The sequence below is a fragment of the Liolophura sinensis genome, chromosome 3 (assembly GCF_032854445.1).
Source record: "Liolophura sinensis isolate JHLJ2023 chromosome 3, CUHK_Ljap_v2, whole genome shotgun sequence".
Lineage (NCBI taxonomy): Eukaryota > Metazoa > Mollusca > Polyplacophora > Chitonida > Chitonidae > Liolophura > Liolophura sinensis.
The window spans coordinates 20,606,401-20,626,856 of NC_088297.1; the positions used below are offsets into that span (position 1 = coordinate 20,606,401).

Consider the following 20,456-nt stretch of genomic DNA (forward strand, 5'->3'; position numbering starts at 1 on the left):
TGAATAGCTGCACTAAAAATTAATCTGTTATTTTCAAGTCTGTTGCCTGGGTGATGCTAGAATTTATTCTGTTATTATAACACAATCTTCTGTCATATTCAACATGATATTCTGTTAACCTAATACACTCTTTATGTTGAATTAAAAGAATATGTGTTATATTTAACAGAACAATCTGTTGCAATAGCAGAATATATTCTAGCTTCACTCAGACTTAACAGATTATTTTTTTAGTGTATTTATGTGTAAGTTTCTCGTGGAGAACAACTCCTTCGTTCAGTATTAGTGACAATGTTTCGCTGTGCTCTCTAACTTCCTTATCAAGTCATATAGCTTCACTATATAGTCTAAGGTGTATAAGGGGAGCAATGTTTAGTTATTCCTTGTGCACGGTCGTCAGAATCTAACTGCTCTTTTTTCAGACTTTGATTGGCATGTTTCGTTGATTAATTTGAATCCATTTGCCTTTTGTTGCAGATCTTTTATCTAGTACCTGAAAACTGTCGACCAGTGTCACCTCTCAATTTTAACTCAAGTCCTTTGTCAGTTTTACTAGAAGGTCCGTCAATTTTCCGGACAGCCCAGCATAAAGTAACGCCAAAGACCAGGCCACAGCTATATTCAGTACCGGGCTGTCCAATTATCCGCTGTCAGCTTGAGTGGTCAGTGAGCAATAAACGCCAAGTTCTTGTCCAAGACGATTTGAAGACTTGAATGAATGTAATTTAGTGAAGGGCTGTCCTGTGACATAAGTTGTTATATAGAGGACCGATTATTTGAGTAAGAGAAACCAATCAACCGTTAAATTACCACAATGGCGTCGTCATATCTGGGTCCTGAATCGCCAAGGCCTTTGGCAGTCATTTCTGAGGGTTACCAAAAACGTTGGAACCTGCCGGATTACCACCCCTTTGAAAAGTACAATTTTGGGCGGAAGTATGAGGAGGCCATGATAAGACTGATTCACAAGTACCTGGAACTCGGGACGACCGATCGTCTCTGTTACGTCGGTGACATCACAGGAAGTCTCGCGCCCCTGCTGCGAGAACGGTTCTGTTTACTGGAGCCAATGACAGCTGTGATTCCGGGGCACGTGCGTTACCTAACAACAGACAACAGTGTCATCCCAGTGCCCATCGCCCACACAGGCGCAGACGAGTATTTTCGGCTACAGGCAGCGGCTAATCAGAGCATTTCTGGTGGAAAACCCGCCAAGGGAATGTTCGACAAAGTTATTCTTAAAGACGCAGTTTCGTCTCTGGAAAACCCAATTGAAACGTACCAAAATATTCTGGGTTCTTGTGGTCCAGATGGAAAACTTCTCATAATTCATAGAGCCGGCAATTTAAACACGCTGCCTCTGTTTCGGGATGCGAAACAGCGGATTGATGAAACTGACAAGCCGTACGAAACTATCCTCAAAGACTTGTACGCCTGTAACTTTGACGTCAAGTGGAATATTGAGTACGTACCCGTGCGGATGGCAAAAATAAAATGGCTGACCATGATGAAGGATAAATTCCCGCCTGAAATGCAAATGCTAAGTAATTTCGAAATTTTTTCTGGTGTTCGCGATCTCTCTGAAGGCGTCCTAAAATACGAAGGAGAAGAAGTAGAGTTTTTGGACAGGTTGCTCTTCATCACGGCCACGCCCTCCTTTACGGAACTGGCGTATCCTAGAGTTCAAAAATACGGAGCCAATCGATTTAAACCTTTCCGACCATTGGTAACGTAAAAATGGAACTAGAAGTGACTAATGATATCAGAGGATTCGTCTCGAAGTGAAATTGGTGTTAATTTATGCATAAGCCTAACATATTCCATTTAGAGCGAGGTGGTATGTAAATTGTGTTTTGAATTGTGTTGTGCTTTGCCCCTCCCCCCCCCCCCCGAATTTTTTTCGCAAAAAGCTATTCTCTATTCAGCTCACCAGCAATAAAAATGTAGATGCCATAATGACTAATCTCGTCAAACCACATGCTCTCTCGTGTTACCTCGTGTTCCACTGCACCACATGGTAAACTAAGTGCAATTCACGTCAAGGACAGCATTGCTTCATATCGACGACGTCAGGGAATTCAGATCAACTTACACACGCTACATGCGCACCAACGCCTTCCTACTCCACGGCCTTTTGCCCATGCAGTTTGAATTTCGCTACTTCATCAAAATTGATTTTGTGGGATTCTGCTATTGTTTTGCCACTTAGAAACGTCGGAAATGGAAAGTTTTCTACCACAGGGGCCGATTCCAAAAAAGCGTGACTGTCTTAAGTCAGAATTTGAAATACGATTTTTAAGATTATTTTTGCGTTATATATATAAAAAAATTTCATCTCCAAAATGTCAACTTCCTATACCAGAAACTTAGCATTTTGATCAAGTTTTAAATATTTACTAAAGTCAGATATGGCTTTGTGGAATCGGTCCCAGGCAAAGTTTCCATCATTTGTCTAAGCCAAAATATGTGGTAGCAGTGCGGTACGTCCTTTCTGTTTTTACTGCTCTGAACTGCACTATATATGTATATATGTATATTTTATAACACCATGCCTGCTTGTAAGTCGACAAATGACAAAATATAACGTATCTGCTAGTGACAATGTAATATTAAATATGTATAATATTAACAGTGTGTTAAGTTGTTCCCATATTTGTGATCCATTTTCATACTGATGACAATATTTCGATATGGTTGAGCTTATGTAGCCTACTGTCTCCAAAGGTATTTGCGTTGTGGGTTAAAACGTATATAGCCTTAGGAATATGGTGGTCATTTGGAGGCCTCCGTGGCCGAGGTTTAGTGTGCCAGCGCGGCGCAATGACTCAAGAGCGTCTTGCCAACGCGATCGCTGCTCCTCTTTGACCATACGTGGGACGGCCAGCCTGCAGTCCGGTCGTGTTCCTCCCACCATAATGCTGACCGCCGATCTATAAATGAAATATTCTTGAGCACGGCGTAAAACACCAATCAAATAAATAAACTACTTAATGAATAGTAGTCATTTATATCAGGGTGGACATGCAGGTGTAAATAATCGGGAAGCTATTAATCTGTTGGATGGATGAACATGCCGACCTGTTTATATAGTGCTACATTACTGGGACGCCGCGCTGACTGGTCGATTGAATGGTGATTGATTCCGTGCTTAAAAAATTTTTCAATATGACAGCTATTAATTTGTGAGGAAAGTGGAATGCCCTGAGTAACGCGAGGTATAACTGACAAACCTTCGTGCTTACAGTTGTAGCTGAAACAGCGAGAGCTGGAAGGAAACACGTGAGCGGCCACCTTTGTCAAGAGCTGAGCGCTAAGCCGATTCCGCAATGCCATTTCTGACTTCAGTCAAACTTTAAAATACGATCTTAAAGCTTACATTTGGGCTTTATCTTAAGACAAATGTATACAAATTTCAACCATTAGTACCAAAAACTAAGCATCGTACAGAGTTTTTAAATTTTGACTTAAGCGGAAAAAGGCTTTGTGGAATTGATCCCTGATCCAGCGAGGCTCCCGCCATGAATTGTATTGACTCCTTTATGCCGGTCACAGACAAATAATACTGGGCGATCTTTGTTGATTTGGTTTTTGATTAACGTGGTGCTCAAGAATTTTCACTTATACGATGACGGTAAGTTTTGTGAGTTTAGGAACCCGGAGTGCCTGGTGGAAACCACCGATCTTTTGTAAGTTTCCGACGAACTTTCCCAAGTGTGACGTATAGGCAGACTTACGCCATATTAGTGGAAGAAATGTCTTCTCCTGCGAATGCAAGACTCCGTACTTAGAGCCTGGTATGAGGCCTAAATAGAATTGGGTCTGTCATACACAAGTCACAAACAGCTGAAAGACAAATGTTGAATGTATATTTCCGGGCAGCTATCTTACAAACAAAATTATGATATACATTATTTAGATTACACAAACCGTAATCTAAAACAGAATTCAAATAGATTATACAAGAGTTGATTTTGAGCATGCAACCGAGAAACTGACCCCTTCAAGGTTTTAATTATTTATTGGCTTGGGATTTTACGCCATACACAAGAGTGTTGAACATATATTATGACAGCTGTCCGTTTTATGGGTAGAAGAAACCAGGAATATACCACCGACCTTTTACAAATAACTGACAATTTTTCTTACGTGTGAAACACAGATTTTCACTCGATGAGCGCGAGCTCAAGATGTATGCTGTGTTGGTGTTAGGCGAGTGATGTCCAACTTACTTCATTTATACCATCTAATAGTCCTAGCCGTTGACAAGACAACACTTTTAGCCACCTGGACATTGACACAATTCTTTTCAATTAATATTACACGATAGAATTGATAACATTCTCCACACTGATATCTATACAAAACAATAATATACACTACCTACCACACGAACTAAATGAATTACGACATCCGCAATTGTGGGCAACGTAATCGTTTAGAAACTTTAGAGGAACGCAATTCTCAAACTCCCGCCCACGCGAATTTAATGCTAATAATATTTAGACTCATTTAGGTCCAGTGTTTGCTGAAGTACGGTATGTAATACATTGTTTTTCAAAGTGAAACTAAGCGAAAGCTCGAAAAATTGAAAATCCAGTGTACTCATACAGCACGTAGTATTGGATTAACGTTCTAACACAAGATGCTAACATAATGATTCTGCCAAATGCCATGGTGTGTTAATTTCCTGCCATAATTACTTGCCCATGCACTCATACACCAATAAAGCGATCAAACACAACAGAAGCAACTACATATACCGAAAAGTTCTACTGCTGTTGAAACGACTTGACTCATCGGTTCTGATAAAGGCAACACACATATTGGTGTATAAGAGAAGCCGTAAAGGATTGGCCCAGAACTGGAACAGCTTTCTTGAATACTGAAAATATCAGTAATTTTTTGTTCATTTTAAAACTGTTCTCCTCTCTTAAAAATCATTTATATGTATAAATTACACACTAAAAATTAATCTGTTAACTTTAACAGAAAATCTGTTGTCTGAGTAATGTTAGAATGTATTCTATTATAACATAATACTGTGTCAAATTCAACATAATACCATATTAGTCTAATATAATGTTTATGTTCAGTAAATAGAACCTGTAGTCTGTTTAACAGAATAATCTGTTGCAATATCAGAATACGTTACGGCATCACTCAGACAACAGACTTTCTGTTAAAATTAACAGATTAATTGTTTGTATTACAATATTTCTGTAGCGGCTGATTTGTAGTTGCACAAGTGCCACTGGTCTAAAAACAATGGACAGATCATCCACGTGATATCTTTCATTGGTCTTCATGCAAGCAACACTCACGGAAATTTAGACATCAAGATTCAGTTTCCTTGAACGAGAAAGGCATTGATCTACCTCTTGATCTTCCAGAAAAGTTTCTTTTCCCGAAGAAAGAGTAATGGAGTAATTTCAACGTATATATAACCTATACTCTCTAAAAGCAATGTATGGATCCAACACATCCAATGTACCACAATCCCTTCTCGTGACGTTATGTTTCATTCCATTCCCGATGAAAGCAATAGTGACGTCATGACGTGAAAGAAAGACCGAACATGCATTTGTAACCAATGTGTGGGACATCCGGTTGACCTATTTGCAACAATACTGCTTACGATTGGTCAGTTGCGTTTTCTTGATCAACAGTTCGGAAAGGTCTATTGTGTAAAAAAAAAAAAAAAAAATTCACAAGTTGTATACACCAGCACACATTAACTGTAACAAGAACATTAGTGTATACCTTGCATACGTCGTCTTTATGTACCTACCCTATTAATGTGTACCAAATTGTGTACGTATGATACATCTTGTTTATATCGCGAGCTACCAAGCACACGTGGAGAAAACGGTATAGCCTACATTTGCTTTCTGATAGTATGTTGGGATGTGTAAAGCTATTTAGCCAAAACTATCAAACGTTAATCGCTGCTGGTCAACATCCGGTCTGCTGGGTCCGCGGGCTCTGGTTTGGAGTGAGGACGGTGTTGAAAGCTGAGATGATCCTATGTCTCTTGTCCGACGGCCACTTCTCTGGCTCTCTCTGACACAGCCTGTCTACAAGGTTCTGCACTTCCTTGGCAGTGCACTTCCGGGGCCTGGCCAAGGTCTGTCGTGGAAGCTCGTGTAACACAACGGGCGCCGTTCCCTTAGACTCGGCCGGAAATCGTTCGGGGTCATAGTCCATGAGGCGGTCCACAATGTCTTGGACTTCTAGCTTGCTGTACTTTTTCTTGTAGATAATAGGCACGGCTAACTGGATCTGGTAACCCTTTGATTCGGGAATCTTCTCTGGGTCGTAGGTGGACAGTCGATCCACAATATCCTGTACATCTTGGGCCGAGTACTTCTGCCCGGAGTTGCTGCTATTCGCCGATTCCAGGGGTGGGAACAGGTTTCCTGGTTCAGCGGATCTTCTAGCAGAGTCGTACCGACTTAACCGCTCAGTGATGTCTTTGACGCTCCGTTTGAATGGACATCGGTTGCCGGTGAACACTTTGATGGTGACTCTCTGCTGATAGAGAATATCTGCCGCTGAATTCTGCTCACGTCGGAAGCCAGATTTCCGGCTGCTCGCAGACTTACTGGTAACAGGCCGCAGACGTGGAGAGGAGCAGCTTGTCCTGTCAATGCTTGGGAAGACAGACTTCAGGCAGTGGTGGTAACGATGTGTGGTCCACGCGAACGGTGGCACATTTGTGGCGTGAAATGACGTCATGGCTAGCTAGAGTATAATGTCCTTCGCTCACGCTTCTTCTGAAGCGCGAAGCTTCGTTCTAAGATTTGTAAGCTCCTTTTCACTGAAAAGTTAAAGTTTGGGTTTAGGGACAACAGATACGATCCACACTGTCTGTTCTTTCAGGTATCCCAAAACAGCTATTTCATGGACAACCTCTTCCTTTGCGATACAAAATACCAGTATAGGAAAATCAAATCGGTCTAGTCCCGTTATTGGCAGAAAACTGTTCGAAAGACTAAATTCAGGTCGGAAATCTAAGCTGGCAAAACTTCGCTCCAGTGATGGAAAGAACCTGAGAATGTTGCGTTCAAATTCAGTTTTTGTTCACTTATATACTAATGTATGATATTGGTCTTCTCCGATGCAAGTTTAGGTGCCGAAGTCACTCCCACGGTTAGAACATTCTGCTATGCCGGTCATTTCCGGAACTCTCTTGTTTCTCAAATTCGGTATCACATAAAAATCGTCAGACTTCATAATACGTGCGACAATTCGATGCCGTAATGCATTAGTCGACTTGTTTATACAGTTTAGGTCTATCACAGCGGTATGCTTGGGGTTTGGCCGTCCATCAGCCAAGACTCGCAAGCGCACTAGGAACTGATCGCAGTTTCTAGAGCCTACCCGTTCACCAAAGAATTCCCCGCCCCTAACAATTAATCTCCGCTATTAACGCTAACTGGGCAACCCGTAGCTAACACTTATATCTGTAATCTTAATTCCGGTCTTAATTCTATCCGATCGAGTGAGCTATTAAATCACCTATTAGTAACATTTTCCATTTAGTAGACTACCAAGAAAACACGAGGGGAGATTTCCATGCAAGGAAACAAATGTAAAAGATTAAATACACACTTAATTATCACGTGACACAAGGAGGCGTGATAAAATGTTACGAATGTGTATTTTGAGCTACTTGTTGAATTTCTTAAAAATTGTACAAAATTAAAGTTCTCTTTTGCTATGGTACAACTATGCAGCCAAATATACACAATGCTGTCTAGAAGTATATCTTGCGCATAATTAGGCGTTGTTTACTTATGTGTATAAGCGTAGATTAAAACTGTTAGTGAAATAATTGAAATGAAATGTACTAGTACATTAATTGTAAAGGAATTAAAGAATCTTTTAATGCCTGTCCTTTAATGTTTTCCCAACCCGTTATCCGATTGAATACTTACTTGCTTTATGTATCGTGAAGGATCCAAGGAAATTGTGTCGACTACCTTAATTCCTCAACCTTTTCGCACATGAAAGAGCAACTTTCAGTGTGAGTTATACACCTTTGATTTTTGAGACAAATCTACATTAGTTGGGCTTGCCAATTTTAAGGCTTCAGAAAAGGTATAGTTTTATCAGTTTACACAGAATAATGCCCTCAGAATGTTCTTGAACGAACACATTATAAACATGCGGAAAGATTGAAGAATTATAATGTTCGAAAAAAGGCAAATTGCGTATGCAAATTAGGCACTGATGACGTCACAAACGGTCACTGCTGCATGGGTCTTACGGTAATTCGAATTAAATAAAATGGTATCCGAGAAGATCACTAGTTGGCCGAACCGCGTATATATCCCGGAAGGCCATCGCTTGACCTATAATGCTTGTATCCAGTTCCTCAAGGTTTGTCGGGCATCTGGCAAACAGCGTTTGATTCCTACCCCTATATGTACACGATTGATTTTACTTGTTTCATTGGTGTTTTAACGCCATACCCGAGAATATTCCACTTATCCGACGGCGGCCAGCATTACGGTGGATGAACATTTTCACCTACAAAAACTATTTTTTAGCATACGGTGAAAACTCCAATCAGAGAAATGAATACAGCTGTATTCAGCTGAATGGGAATTCGTTTCAACCTTTTATTTTTGCAATGCGAATGGATCCAGAGATTGAAATAATGGCTTACTATATACGTGGTTAAAGCGCCCTAGTTTTAAAACGTTATAAAATTGCACGACACGAAGCTTCTAAAATGGCGCCAAACATAATCGGAAAAAGAGAAAGATTATTCATCCCAGTGTCAGTTTAGTTATACTGGCTGGAGCATGATGTTACTGGTTGGAGCATGATGTTACTGGTTGGAGCATGTTGTTACTAGTTATATACATATATATGCGCTTGAAAGACTTTGTTGTTCCCAGCCACACAATGTTTACATTTATATATGCCTGCAGTATGCACTCAAGTATACTATTACCCGGATACCCGTGAAGCTTGAAGTGCTTCAGGTTGCTCACTGAATGCGGGATGTTACAGGCTGGAGCGTGATGTTACTGGATGGAGCCTGATGCTACTGGCTGCAGTGAGATGTCACAGGCTGGAGCGTGATGCTACTGGCTGCAGTGGAATGCTACTGGCTGCAGCAGGATGTTTTCGTGTACTTGGTTATATATATATATATATATATATATATATATATATATATATATGCTCTTGAATGACTTTGTTGTTTCCAGCCACACAATGTTTACATTTATATATGCCTGCAGTATGCTCTCAAGTATACTATTAACCGGATACCCGTGAAGCTTGAAGTGCTTCAGGTTGCTCACTGAACCGTGCACGGTATAAAACCTTGTGATTAAGGTACTTTTGATTAAGACATCAAAAGAGAAACATTTTAGTTGGCAAATCTCTATATAACGGATTTCAGAACATGGCCTATTGTAAACAAGCATTCATACAGGCATACAATTGTGGATTAAGAGAATGGCCTACTTTAATAAGAAAGTGGCATGTTAAACAGAAGTACTAAAGTACAAGACAACAATACATATATTCATGCAAGATGTAAACACATTCAAAAGGTATTAACAATTAATTACACAAAATTCATTATTTCAGCATAGAGTACAATATCAGCCTCACTCCAACAACAGTATAGAGCGTGCTCACCATAAAATGGACGCTGCTTGTCGCCCGACATTTATTTATTTATTTGATTGGTGTTTTACGCCGTACTCCAGAGTAGTCCACTTATGCGACGGCGCCCAGCATTGTGAGCTTGGGGGAAGCCCACGACCAGCTGCAGGTTGCTGGAAAACCTTCCCACGTACGACCAGAGAGATTCGTTTCAAGACAGAATTCTCATCAAAGAAAAATAAAAATATCTTTTACAAAAGCATATCACACAAAATGAGAGATATACACGCGTCAAATTTACTTTTTTATTTCTTTGGTTGGTTCACAATCAATCATATTTTACACTCTTCTGAGTGAACATTAATCGCATGTGTAGAAAATCGTCACAGTGAAAGCCACGGGGGTGTGAGGTGGGGGTGCAGGGTGCTTAATTAAGTTCGTTGAGTCTATTTCTACCACAAGCCCTTTTAGTCTTTTATGGAACAAACTGATCTTGTCTCTTAAAATGAAGCTGGTTTGGTCAAAACATTTAACAAGATGTTCTTGTCCAAAAATCTTTTCGTTAAAACAATGACAAGCTCTTCTTGCCCCTTAAAGTGAACAGTCTTCTTGTCAAAACATCTGACAACCTGTCCTTGACTTGCTTCTTAAAATGAACAAAGTTTCTTCTCTAAACATTTAATAAGTCCTTACACTCTCTTAAAGTGAGTAAATATCTGCCTGAGCAACCCACCCTTTGTTATTTGTTGACGAATGTCAATCTGCATCCTACTTGGGGTTTGTAAGTATCAAGTATTAAGACATTTACATGCTGCGGCATGAAGCCTGATTGCACCATTTACACGTGGCCATTTGTCAACTATCACACTCAAAAGGCCCACCCAAAAACACCCTAGGTCAAAATACCCCTCGGACAAAAAGCCCATGCCTTATGTCAACAGGGGACAAAATACTCACGGCCCCAAAGAATAAAACGTATAATTTGATGAATTCAGATATTATTTGTGAAATAACTCCTATAAATAGAAATATATGTAAATTCAAAACAGCTTTGTGTATTATCATGCAACTTATTATGCCTTGTATTAAAATGCTTTATTGCATGGTGTATGTATCTGTCTGTCTGTAGGAATACCCAAATGAGATTTAAATTAGGGGTGCTTTAGGGCTGGACCTTGTGTCCGGTGGATTTTTTTTCTACACCCTTTATATTGCATGTTTGCATAAATCTGGATTCTGGTGGTAGTCGTCAATGCCCAAAGGGTTCCCTACTCAGTGACTTGGTATACAAAGGTTATTCTCCATCTCGACGAAACTGGTCAATCTTTTGAACCTCTTTTCTGTTATTTGTTGAACAAGCCTTCGTCAGGATAGGACATCAGCACCACAACTTCTTCTCTCAGGACATCGCCATCTTGCCAACAACTCTTCACACAGGTGAAAATTAAAACAGTTCCAAACTCTATGGGGCGTTCTGAAAAACGTTATGAAATACAACCAAGTTACTACCTCAAGAAAAACGTCATGTCTAAATGTACAGCAAAGACTATTGTTTTTTTTTTCTCTTTCATTGTTGTTGTTGTTGTTAATGTTTTCTTACAACCCAATGATAAAATCCCCACTAATTGCAGACAGCCATTTTAAAGGTGGAGAAAATGTAAAAATTATATGAAGTTATGATGTAAGGATGTGAAAAGTTAGTTGTAAATATGGTCTGATATTTTTTTCAATTTTTCTTTAAAATGAAAAAGACACTTGAAAATCATTTTGATATGATGGGTAGTTGAGACCACCTGTTGGTATAAGGTGTCCTTGCGTAATAACGTTACAAATGAGGGTATATCACATATTTAATAAAAAATTTCCAGCTAATAAATGTCTTTTACCTGGATTTTTATCATCTTTATTTTTTTAGTATATTCATAAATATTATTATAATTAACATTAAATGCATGAGTTTTGATATAAACACCAAATATGCATTTGAATAAATTTACTAATCTGGCATCAAACCCTTGTTTAGAACATTATTATGCAAAAAACATATATACCTAGAGGTGATCCTGAACACCGATCATACAAAAATATACAATGGTTCAAATAGCCTTTTCTCCTGAAGGAAAAAGTTGAAAAAAATATTGAAGATCATATTTGGAAATAAGTTTATAAGCTCTTTCATCTGATTTTGGCATCAAGTTCATCTTTTCTCCTCCTTTAAGCCCAGCAGTCTGGGATTTCAACTTAATAAAAAAAAATTTCAAGTCAACAGTACATTTCTGACAGGTAAATTGATTTATAATTTGGCTTTGGAGGAAACATATGGAATTCTGTGTAGAAGTTGGTCAAATAGCATACATTCCTGTTGCATATATTTCTTGCCAGGGAAACTTATTTATTACTTATTTGAAATTTGTTGAAGACATACTCAAGAATTCCGACTTTACTATCTGCTGGAGGGCAGTGTTATAGGTAAATGAAACTGACGTACCCACAATAAACCACCAATCTTTGACAAATAACTGACGAACTTGCCAAACTGAGAGAATTTCATTGCGAACAACTGACGAACTTGCCAAAATGAGAGAGTCAGATGGTCATGTAAGATTACACATTAGTCCACAATCAAGCACTTATTGTAACCAATGCCCTGGGGACAATCAACTGCTTATTGTAGCCAATGCCCTGGGGACAATCAACCGCTTATTGTAACCAATGCCCTGGGGTCAATCAACTGCTTATTGTAACCAATGCCCTGGGGACAATCAAGCACTCATTGTAACCAATGCCCTGAGGACAATCAAGCGCTCATTGTAACCAATGTCCTGAGGACAATCAAGCGCTCATTGTAACCAATGCCCTGAGGACAATCAAGCGCTCATTGTAACCAATGCCCTGAGGACAATCAAGCGCTCATTGTAACCAATGTCCTGAGGACAATCAACCGCTTATTGTAACCAATGCCCTGGGGACAATCAACCGCTTATTGTAACCTATGTCCTGAGGACAATCAACCGCTTATTGTAACCAATGCCCTGGGGACAATCAAGCGTTCATTGTAACCAATGCCCTGGGGACAATCAAGCGCTCATTGTAACCAATGCCCTGAGGACAATCAAGCGCTCATTGTAACCAATGCCCTGAGGACAATCAAGCGCTCATTGTAACCAATGTCCTGAGGACAATCAACCGCTTATTGTAACCAATGCCCTGAGGACAATCATGCGCTCATTGTAACCAATGCCCTGAGGACAATCAAGCGCTCATTGTAACCAATGCCCTGGGGACAATCAAGCGCTCATTGTAACCAATGCCCTGAGGACAATCAAGCGCTCATTGTAACCAATGCCCTGGGGACAATCAACCGCTCATTGTAACCAATGCCCTGAGGACAATCAACCGCTCATTGTAACCAATGCCCTGAGGACAATCAAGCGCTCATTGTAACCAATGCCCTGGGGACAATCAACCGCTCATTGTAACCAATGCCCTGAGGACAATCAACCGCTTATTGTAACCAATGCCCTGGGGACAATCAAGCACTCATTGTAACCAATGCCCTAGGGACAATCAACCGCTTATTGTAACCAATACCCTGGGGACAATCAACTGCTTATTGTAACCAATGCCCTGGGGACAATCAACCGCTTATTGTAACCAATGCCCTGGGGACAATCAACTGCTTATTGTAACCAATGCCCTGGGGACAATCAACCGCTTATTGTAACCAATGCCCTGGGGACAATCAACTGCTTATTGTAACCAATGCCCTGGGGACAATCAAGCACTCATTGTAACCAATGCCCTGAGGACAATCAAGCGCTCATTGTAACCAATGTCCTGAGGACAATCAAGCGCTCATTGTAACCAATGCCCTGAGGACAATCAAGCGCTCATTGTAACCAATGCCCTGAGGACAATCAAGCGCTCATTGTAACCAATGTCCTGAGGACAATCAACCGCTTATTGTAACCAATGCCCTGGGGACAATCAAGCGCTCATTGTAACCAATGCCCTGGGGACAATCAACCCCTTATTGTAACCAATGCCCTGGGGACAATCAAGCGCTCATTGTAACCAATGCCCTAGGGACAATCAACCGCTTATTGTAACCAATGCCCTGGGGACAATCAACTGCTTATTGTAACCAATGCCCTGGGGACAATCAACCGCTTATTGTAACCAATGCCCTGGGGACAATCAACTGCTTATTGTAACCAATGCCCTGGGGACAATCAAGCGCTCATTGTAACCAATGCCCTGGGGACAATCAACTGCTTATTGTAACCAATGCCCTGGGGACAATCAACCACTTATTGTAACCAATGCCCTGGGGACAATCAACCGCTTATTGTAACCATTTCCCTGGGGACAATCAACCGCTTATTGTAACCAATGCCCTGGGGACAATCAAGCGCTTATTGTAACCAATGTCCTGAGGACAATCAAGCACTTATTGTAACCAATGCCCTGAGGACAATCAAACGCTTATTGTAACCAATGCCCTGAGGACAATCAAGCGCTCATTGTAACCAATGCCCTGGGGACAATCAAGCGCTTATTGTAACCAATGCCCTGAGGACAATAGGAGCAGCAGAATCCTGAAAATTCTCTGTCCAAGAATGGGAGTGAACCCAGGCCTCAGGTGAGACAGTGACTGAAAGGCAAGCACCAGAACCACTCTGTCACAAATCCATATCCTGTTACAATGTTTGTCTATGTTTGCAACAAGCTTTGTCTATTCATCTCTTTCTACAATGCTTGCGTATTCTCTGGATACAACAGCGGCCCTTGTCACAATGCTTGCCTATTCTCTTGATACAACAGCGGCCCTTGTCACAATGCTTGCCTATTCTCTTGATACAACAGTGGCCCTTGTCAAAATGCTTGCCTGTTCTCTTGATACAACAGCGGCCCTTGTCACAATGCTTGCCTATTCTCTTGATACAACAGCGGCCCTTGTCACAATGCTTGCCTATTCTCTGGATACAACAGCGGCCCTTGTCACAATGCTTGCCTATTCTCTGGATACAACAGCGGCCCTTGTCACAATGCTTGCCTATTCTCTTGATACAACAGTGGCCCTTGTCACAATGCTTGCCTGTTCTCTTGATACAACAGCGGCCCTTGTCACAATGCTTGCCTATTCTCTTGATACAACAGCGGCCCTTGTCACAATGCTTGCCTATTCTCTGGATACAACAGCGGCCCTTGTCACAATGCTTGCCTATTCTCTTGATACAACAGCGGGCCTTGTCACAATGCTTGCCTATTCTCTGGATCCATACAACAGCGGCCCTTGTTACAATGCTTGCCTACTCTCTGGATACAACAGCGGCCCTTATCACAATACTTGCCTATTCTCTTGATACAACAGCGGCCCTTGTCACAATACTTGCCTATTCTCTGGATACAACAGCGGCCCTTGTCACAATGCTTGCCTATTCTCTTGATACAACAGTGGCCCTTGTCACAATGCTTGCCTGTTCTCTTGATACAACAGCGGCCCTTGTCACAATGCTTGCCTATTCTCAGGATACAACAGCGGCCCTTGTCACAATGCTTGCCTATTCTCTGGATACAACAGCGGCCCTTGTCACAATGCTTGCCTATTCTCTGGATACAACAGCAGCCCTTCTCACAAAGCTTGCCTGTTCTCTTGATACAACAGTGAGCCTTGTCACAATGCTTGCCTGTTCATCTCCTGCGACATTTCTTAAGTATTCTTTTTTTGGTAAAATGTTTGCTTACTCATCCCTTTTTACAAGTCCTTACCCTCTGTATTCTCAATCTGCAACACATAAGCTAAAGCTGGCATCAGTTGAAGCTCAAACACCCTGCGCTCTCCACACACTGGACATGGCGGGATGGAAGTTGAGAGTGGACACCCTGCAGAATCTGATAGAAACAGTGGCTCCCCAGCCCACTGATACCTGTCACAGGGGAGAAGTCATTATTTCTGTCATTGGTGATCAAGATGTGTGGTGCAAACAGGCAAAAATTAAAAAATAAACACAGACCAATCTGACAGAGCCAGTAGTAACTTAATTCAGAATGTAAAACATTTATTTTTCAACCTGAGGACTTTTTAAAATTGGGGCTATCTGTTGACCAATGTATCATAATTTGAAATTATTATGCTCTACAATTCACAACAATTTTGAACTTTGAAACTTTGGCTTAAGTAAAAAATCCTCTGTGGAACAAGAAGCTGATATTTTATTTGGACAGGTCAAAACAACTGGAAATTTCTGGAATTAAAAATTAAGTATCACACCTTAAACACTGCTCTGGACATAATGTCAAAGTCTTTTTGAACCTGTACAGCTGCTTGTCACCATGTTTAATTTCACTTTTTTCATACTTTTCACCTGAGCCTCCACTGCAAAAAAAAAACAAAACAAAACCAAATCACAAGATGTATCCACTATTTATGAAACTGATACAAGAAATCTCCGGACAAAATGTTACATGATTATCAGTGATAAGGTGCATTCAATGTAAACACAAAAATAAGCAAAGTCTCCAAATCACAGTTCAGACCATCATCATGTTAAACAATATCCTAGGTCAAATGTGGACAAGCTAGAGACACAGGATGCAGGTTCAATCCTGACTCTGGTAGGCGAATTTGTAGATTTCTTTCCTGTGATGGTTTAGTGGGACTTAAGTGACAACAGGTGGTCATTGTCCATTGAGGAGTCATAATTTTGTTGGGGGATCGCTTTCCTGGAACATGAAATGCAAATAGGCCTTCACAACTATAAAGGGACCTTATGTTATCAAGGGTAACTTGTCAAAATTCAGTGATTTATGCCAGGCAATCCTGTTCCCTTACCTCACAAAACCGTTTAACAACTGTTTAAGTGGAAAATTCTTGATTGCAGCATAAAAGAACAACCAAATAAATAAAAAATAAGGTAACAACCTAATAGGGTAATGTAATAATAGGTAAATAGCTAAAATATCTGTTATTTTGGACAAAATGGTAGGTAATGCTGCATTGTACAAAATAAAATGTTAATTTTTATCTAAGCTAAAAGCACACACACTTCCTCTATGTAAGAGTTCCTGTGTGAATGAATTCTAGGAGAGGTAAACATTCAGGGTCTAGGAGAGGTAAACATTCAGGGTCTAGGAGAGGTAAACATTCAGGGTCTAGGAGAGATAAACATTCAGGGTCTAGGAGAGGTAAACATTCAGGGTCTAGGAGAGGTAAACATTCAGGGTCTAGGAGAGGTAAACATTCAGGGTCTAGGAGAGGTAAACATTCAGGGTCTGGGAGAGGTAAACATTCAGGGTCTGGGAGAGATAAACATTCAGGGTCTAGGAGAGGTAAACATTCAGGGTCTAGGAGAGGTAAACATTCAGGGTCTAGGAGAGGTAAACATTCAGGGTCTAGGAGAGGTAAACATTCAGGGTCTAGGAGAGGTAAACATTCAGGGTCGGATACAACCTTCTAATTTGGGCACCCTTTCAGCCGGGGTCTCATGTTTATCCAGTTTATTCAATGCTCTTTTATTGTTGAAAAAATATATATATATATTTATAGTAATAAAATTTTTGCACAGTATTTTTAATACTGATGTACACGTATGATCTATCAATGAATTATACATTTAAGAAAGTGCAACGGCTTTTTCTGTAAGACACACCTGGATATTCAATCAATGTTACTTCAACGGCACTTGGGTTAAATTTTCATGGGGGAGATGGGAAAACATTGGCTTCGAGTCTGACGCTACCGTCTGCGTTTTCGTCTTTTCGGGACAGTAAGAAATCGTCCTATTCCTCCACCAGTAGATGAAATCAAATCGGCACTACGTTTTACACAGTGGACATGGCTAGAACTCTGTATATATTGTGCAAGCTGCCAGTTGTTTTCGGTCTACCACAAGGCATTTTGGCATTTTGGCGTCACTCACAATGAGGCTACACCTTGTTCCTAAGCGCCTCTAGAGTCACAAGGTTTGTACACACGTACAATGTATTATAAACACAAGAACCACAAGATGGAAGTAAACAAAGACTGAGAATGAGGTAAAAGGTTGCACAGCAGTCGATGGCACAAATGTACGACAAACGGTGACCATGAAAACAGAGTTAAAAGGAAAAACCGCCTCGACAAATCCTCTCGTATTTGCCAAATTTAAATATGAGTTGTTCTTTGAATTTGGGCTCTTGTTAAGTTTATTTGGGTGTTTGAGGGGCTTTCTTAATTTGAGTGACGGTAACCGGCAAGAAAACCATTCTGTATCCGACCCTGACATTATATAGACATGACCATTTTGGTGCGCATAACCTACATTAGTAGAGAAAGTGGTTTTTAATTTTGGTTAATGAAAAAATAATGAAATACTTTAAAGAACTGCAGTTGAAAGAAAAAATTCCTTTCAAAAGCCCAATAAAACCTGAAAAGTAGGTTCCTTTGAGGAAGTTGGGGGAGGGGGTAGATGTGTTTTAGGAACAGAAATACCTGTCGTCATAGAAAGTTTCTCTATAACCACACCCTTCTTTCCTCTCATACTCCTTCAGCAACTGGTGAACATGTCTGTCTTCAAACTGTTGCACACAAAGACTTTCTGCCAATGTTGAAATAAAATATGGAATAAACCGTCTTTGACTGTTTCCAGACACTTGATTATCAAATTCACTGAGATCTCCATGCGACAGTATTGTTGTCCTCTCTGCTGCAACCTTATTGGATGATGCTGTGACAGGTGATGTAAACTGGCATTTCAATGGACTACTCTCTACACAATCATCCAATGAGCTCCTCGCACTGTCATCATGAATATGCATTTGCTGGAAATGAATAGAACACTCTGAGATGGCCGTCTTTTCATTCTGGTCTTTTTCACAGTCATCAGTCATATCTGGAGAACCTGTCTCCTTCCCTTTTTGAATAATACTGTCCTCAGAAGTTTTGGTGTCCCCATTTTCATTTCTCAATTGCTGTTGGCTTTTACAATCTGTTTCCATGACAACTCTGACACATTCTTCATCGTCAAGGCCCCAATCATCTGCAGAATCACACCAGTGATTAGGATTGGTTGAAGAAGCACCCCTGATCCCTGAACTTTCATCGACAGAAGCTGAATGTAGGTCACTATCCACTTTTGTTTGGCTCCTAAAAATTCTCCAGCTGAAAAAAAATAATCAGTATTAAAAGGTAAAAAATCACAAGTTGCCATAAAAAACTAGTACATGTAGCAAGAAAGTTTAGAAACCAAATGCAACATTCATACATGTAAGCTTTAATATCAAAAACATTCACAGTCTCCAATTGTAAATTTACAATCAAGTATTTAAACTCATCCAAATTTAAAAAAAAAAAAAAAAAAAAAAAAAAAAAAAACCTAGTCATGTAATGTCCTGTTGTAAGCATTTTATGATAAACATGTTAAAAGTCTAATGTTAAAAAATACTAGATGAGATAGAGGCAATGCATGTACATTAAACAAATATGAATGTAATAAAGTTTGCAAGAAATAGACTAATAAAAGTAATCTGAATGCATGAACACAGGTAATTAACTCTCAGAATATATTGCATTTGTATGTATCAAAAATTAAACAAAAATAAAAAAACCTTACCTCTTGGCTTTTCCTTGGCAGTCAGGTGTTACACAAGCAAAAATATACAATGTCCTGTTGAAGGCAGAGTCTAGCTGACAGAAGAGTTGAGTGACAAGTAACATTCCTTTCTGACATTCCTCACACTGTGGTCCAACTGAGCTTGCACACATCCAGTTCTACAATCAAAATGATCAGACACTTTAATTGTTATGGTAGCTTGAACATGGACTGTAGGCCTACATATTATGAATTCATCATTAGCATTTTTACATCAATTGGTTACACTTAAGAAATACCTCAACAGTTAAATTGACAGTGGTCGTTTAACACTTTCACAGGATCTCTCCAAGCCCAGAAAAATGTGTATTAGTTAGTGTCTGAAATTAAGCATGGGTTTATTGAAGGTCTGTTTTTTTACTGTTGTTTTCTTACTGTGGTCATGACTTGTTTATGAATGTGAATTAACGTATGCCACTTCTGTTCACTTCCTGTGCATACATTTATTGTAGGGATATAAAAAGCCCCTCAGGGGTTTCTATACCCACCAGTTAATCTTTAATGTAATTTAATTCTACACAAAATCCATTTGTTTGGTGATTTGACTTCAGTTTTTCAATGACTTATTTACACATGATTAGTGAATCAAATCAAAAACATGCATCATAATGCTTTCTCTGTAACTAAAATGCGTTCAAATAGTTCTCATTTTTGATACGCCAACTGACTGATTTGCTGGTTGGCTGCATGGTCTCGACTTAAATTTGTAACCAAAACAACCAGACAGCATTTGTGTCCCAGAGAAGTTGAAAGTATTGTCGTCTGTAGGTGAGTTAGATCTGAGCTTCTGATTATTCTGTCTCTTCCAACTCTATGGCACTTCTTCAAAGCATTAACAAAGGGGGATTTGTAAAGCTGAGGTTGATGTCACATGGTAAAGTAATGTCCATTCATCGTCGAAATGCTTTTCATAATGACCATCCAAGAAGCGGGTTAGCTACCAACAAAGTTATCAACCTTGTCTTTACAACCGCCTTATTTGGTGTTATTGTCGTTGTCGATGAGGCTGACACTCACCGGCGAACCGCCTATCTTGTCAGTGAACCATGAAACATCAGTTTCGTGTTTCGTGGCAATAAATTGGTCGTGAAAGCCAATGTAAACTTCTGACAGATTTGCCATCGTCTCCCAGTCGCTTATACAAATACCAATCAGCGTATGAGAAGCATTTCGCAACAGCTGAAACAACAAATATTG

At 40.0% G+C, this 20,456-nt stretch overlaps 2 protein-coding genes across 3 annotated transcripts; one reads left to right on the forward strand and one right to left on the reverse strand.

Moving 5' to 3' along the window:
• The first annotated feature begins 814 nt into the window (after positions 1–814).
• On the forward strand, positions 815–1,735 carry LOC135464230 (uncharacterized). The gene has a single exon (XM_064741736.1). It carries the CDS (start codon positions 815–817, stop codon positions 1,733–1,735), a length of 921 nt encoding a protein of 306 aa, XP_064597806.1.
• Positions 1,736–10,723: 8,988 nt separating this feature from the next.
• On the reverse strand, positions 10,724–20,444 carry LOC135463916 (programmed cell death protein 2-like). 2 transcript variants are annotated; one of them, XM_064741380.1, is made up of 6 exons: positions 20,277–20,444; positions 19,221–19,378; positions 18,101–18,769; positions 15,902–16,006; positions 15,400–15,557; positions 10,724–11,101 (listed from the first exon to the last, which is right to left on the reverse strand). In XM_064741380.1, the coding sequence occupies exons 1-6, from the start codon at positions 20,379–20,381 to the stop codon at positions 10,971–10,973; spliced, it is 1,326 nt and encodes a 441-aa protein (XP_064597450.1). In that variant the 5' UTR covers positions 20,382–20,444; the 3' UTR covers positions 10,724–10,970. The 2 variants fall into 2 exon arrangements, with proteins under 2 accessions (XP_064597450.1, XP_064597451.1); XM_064741381.1 differs by having other exon boundaries at positions 20,217–20,298.
• Between the last annotated feature and the right edge of the window lie 12 nt (positions 20,445–20,456).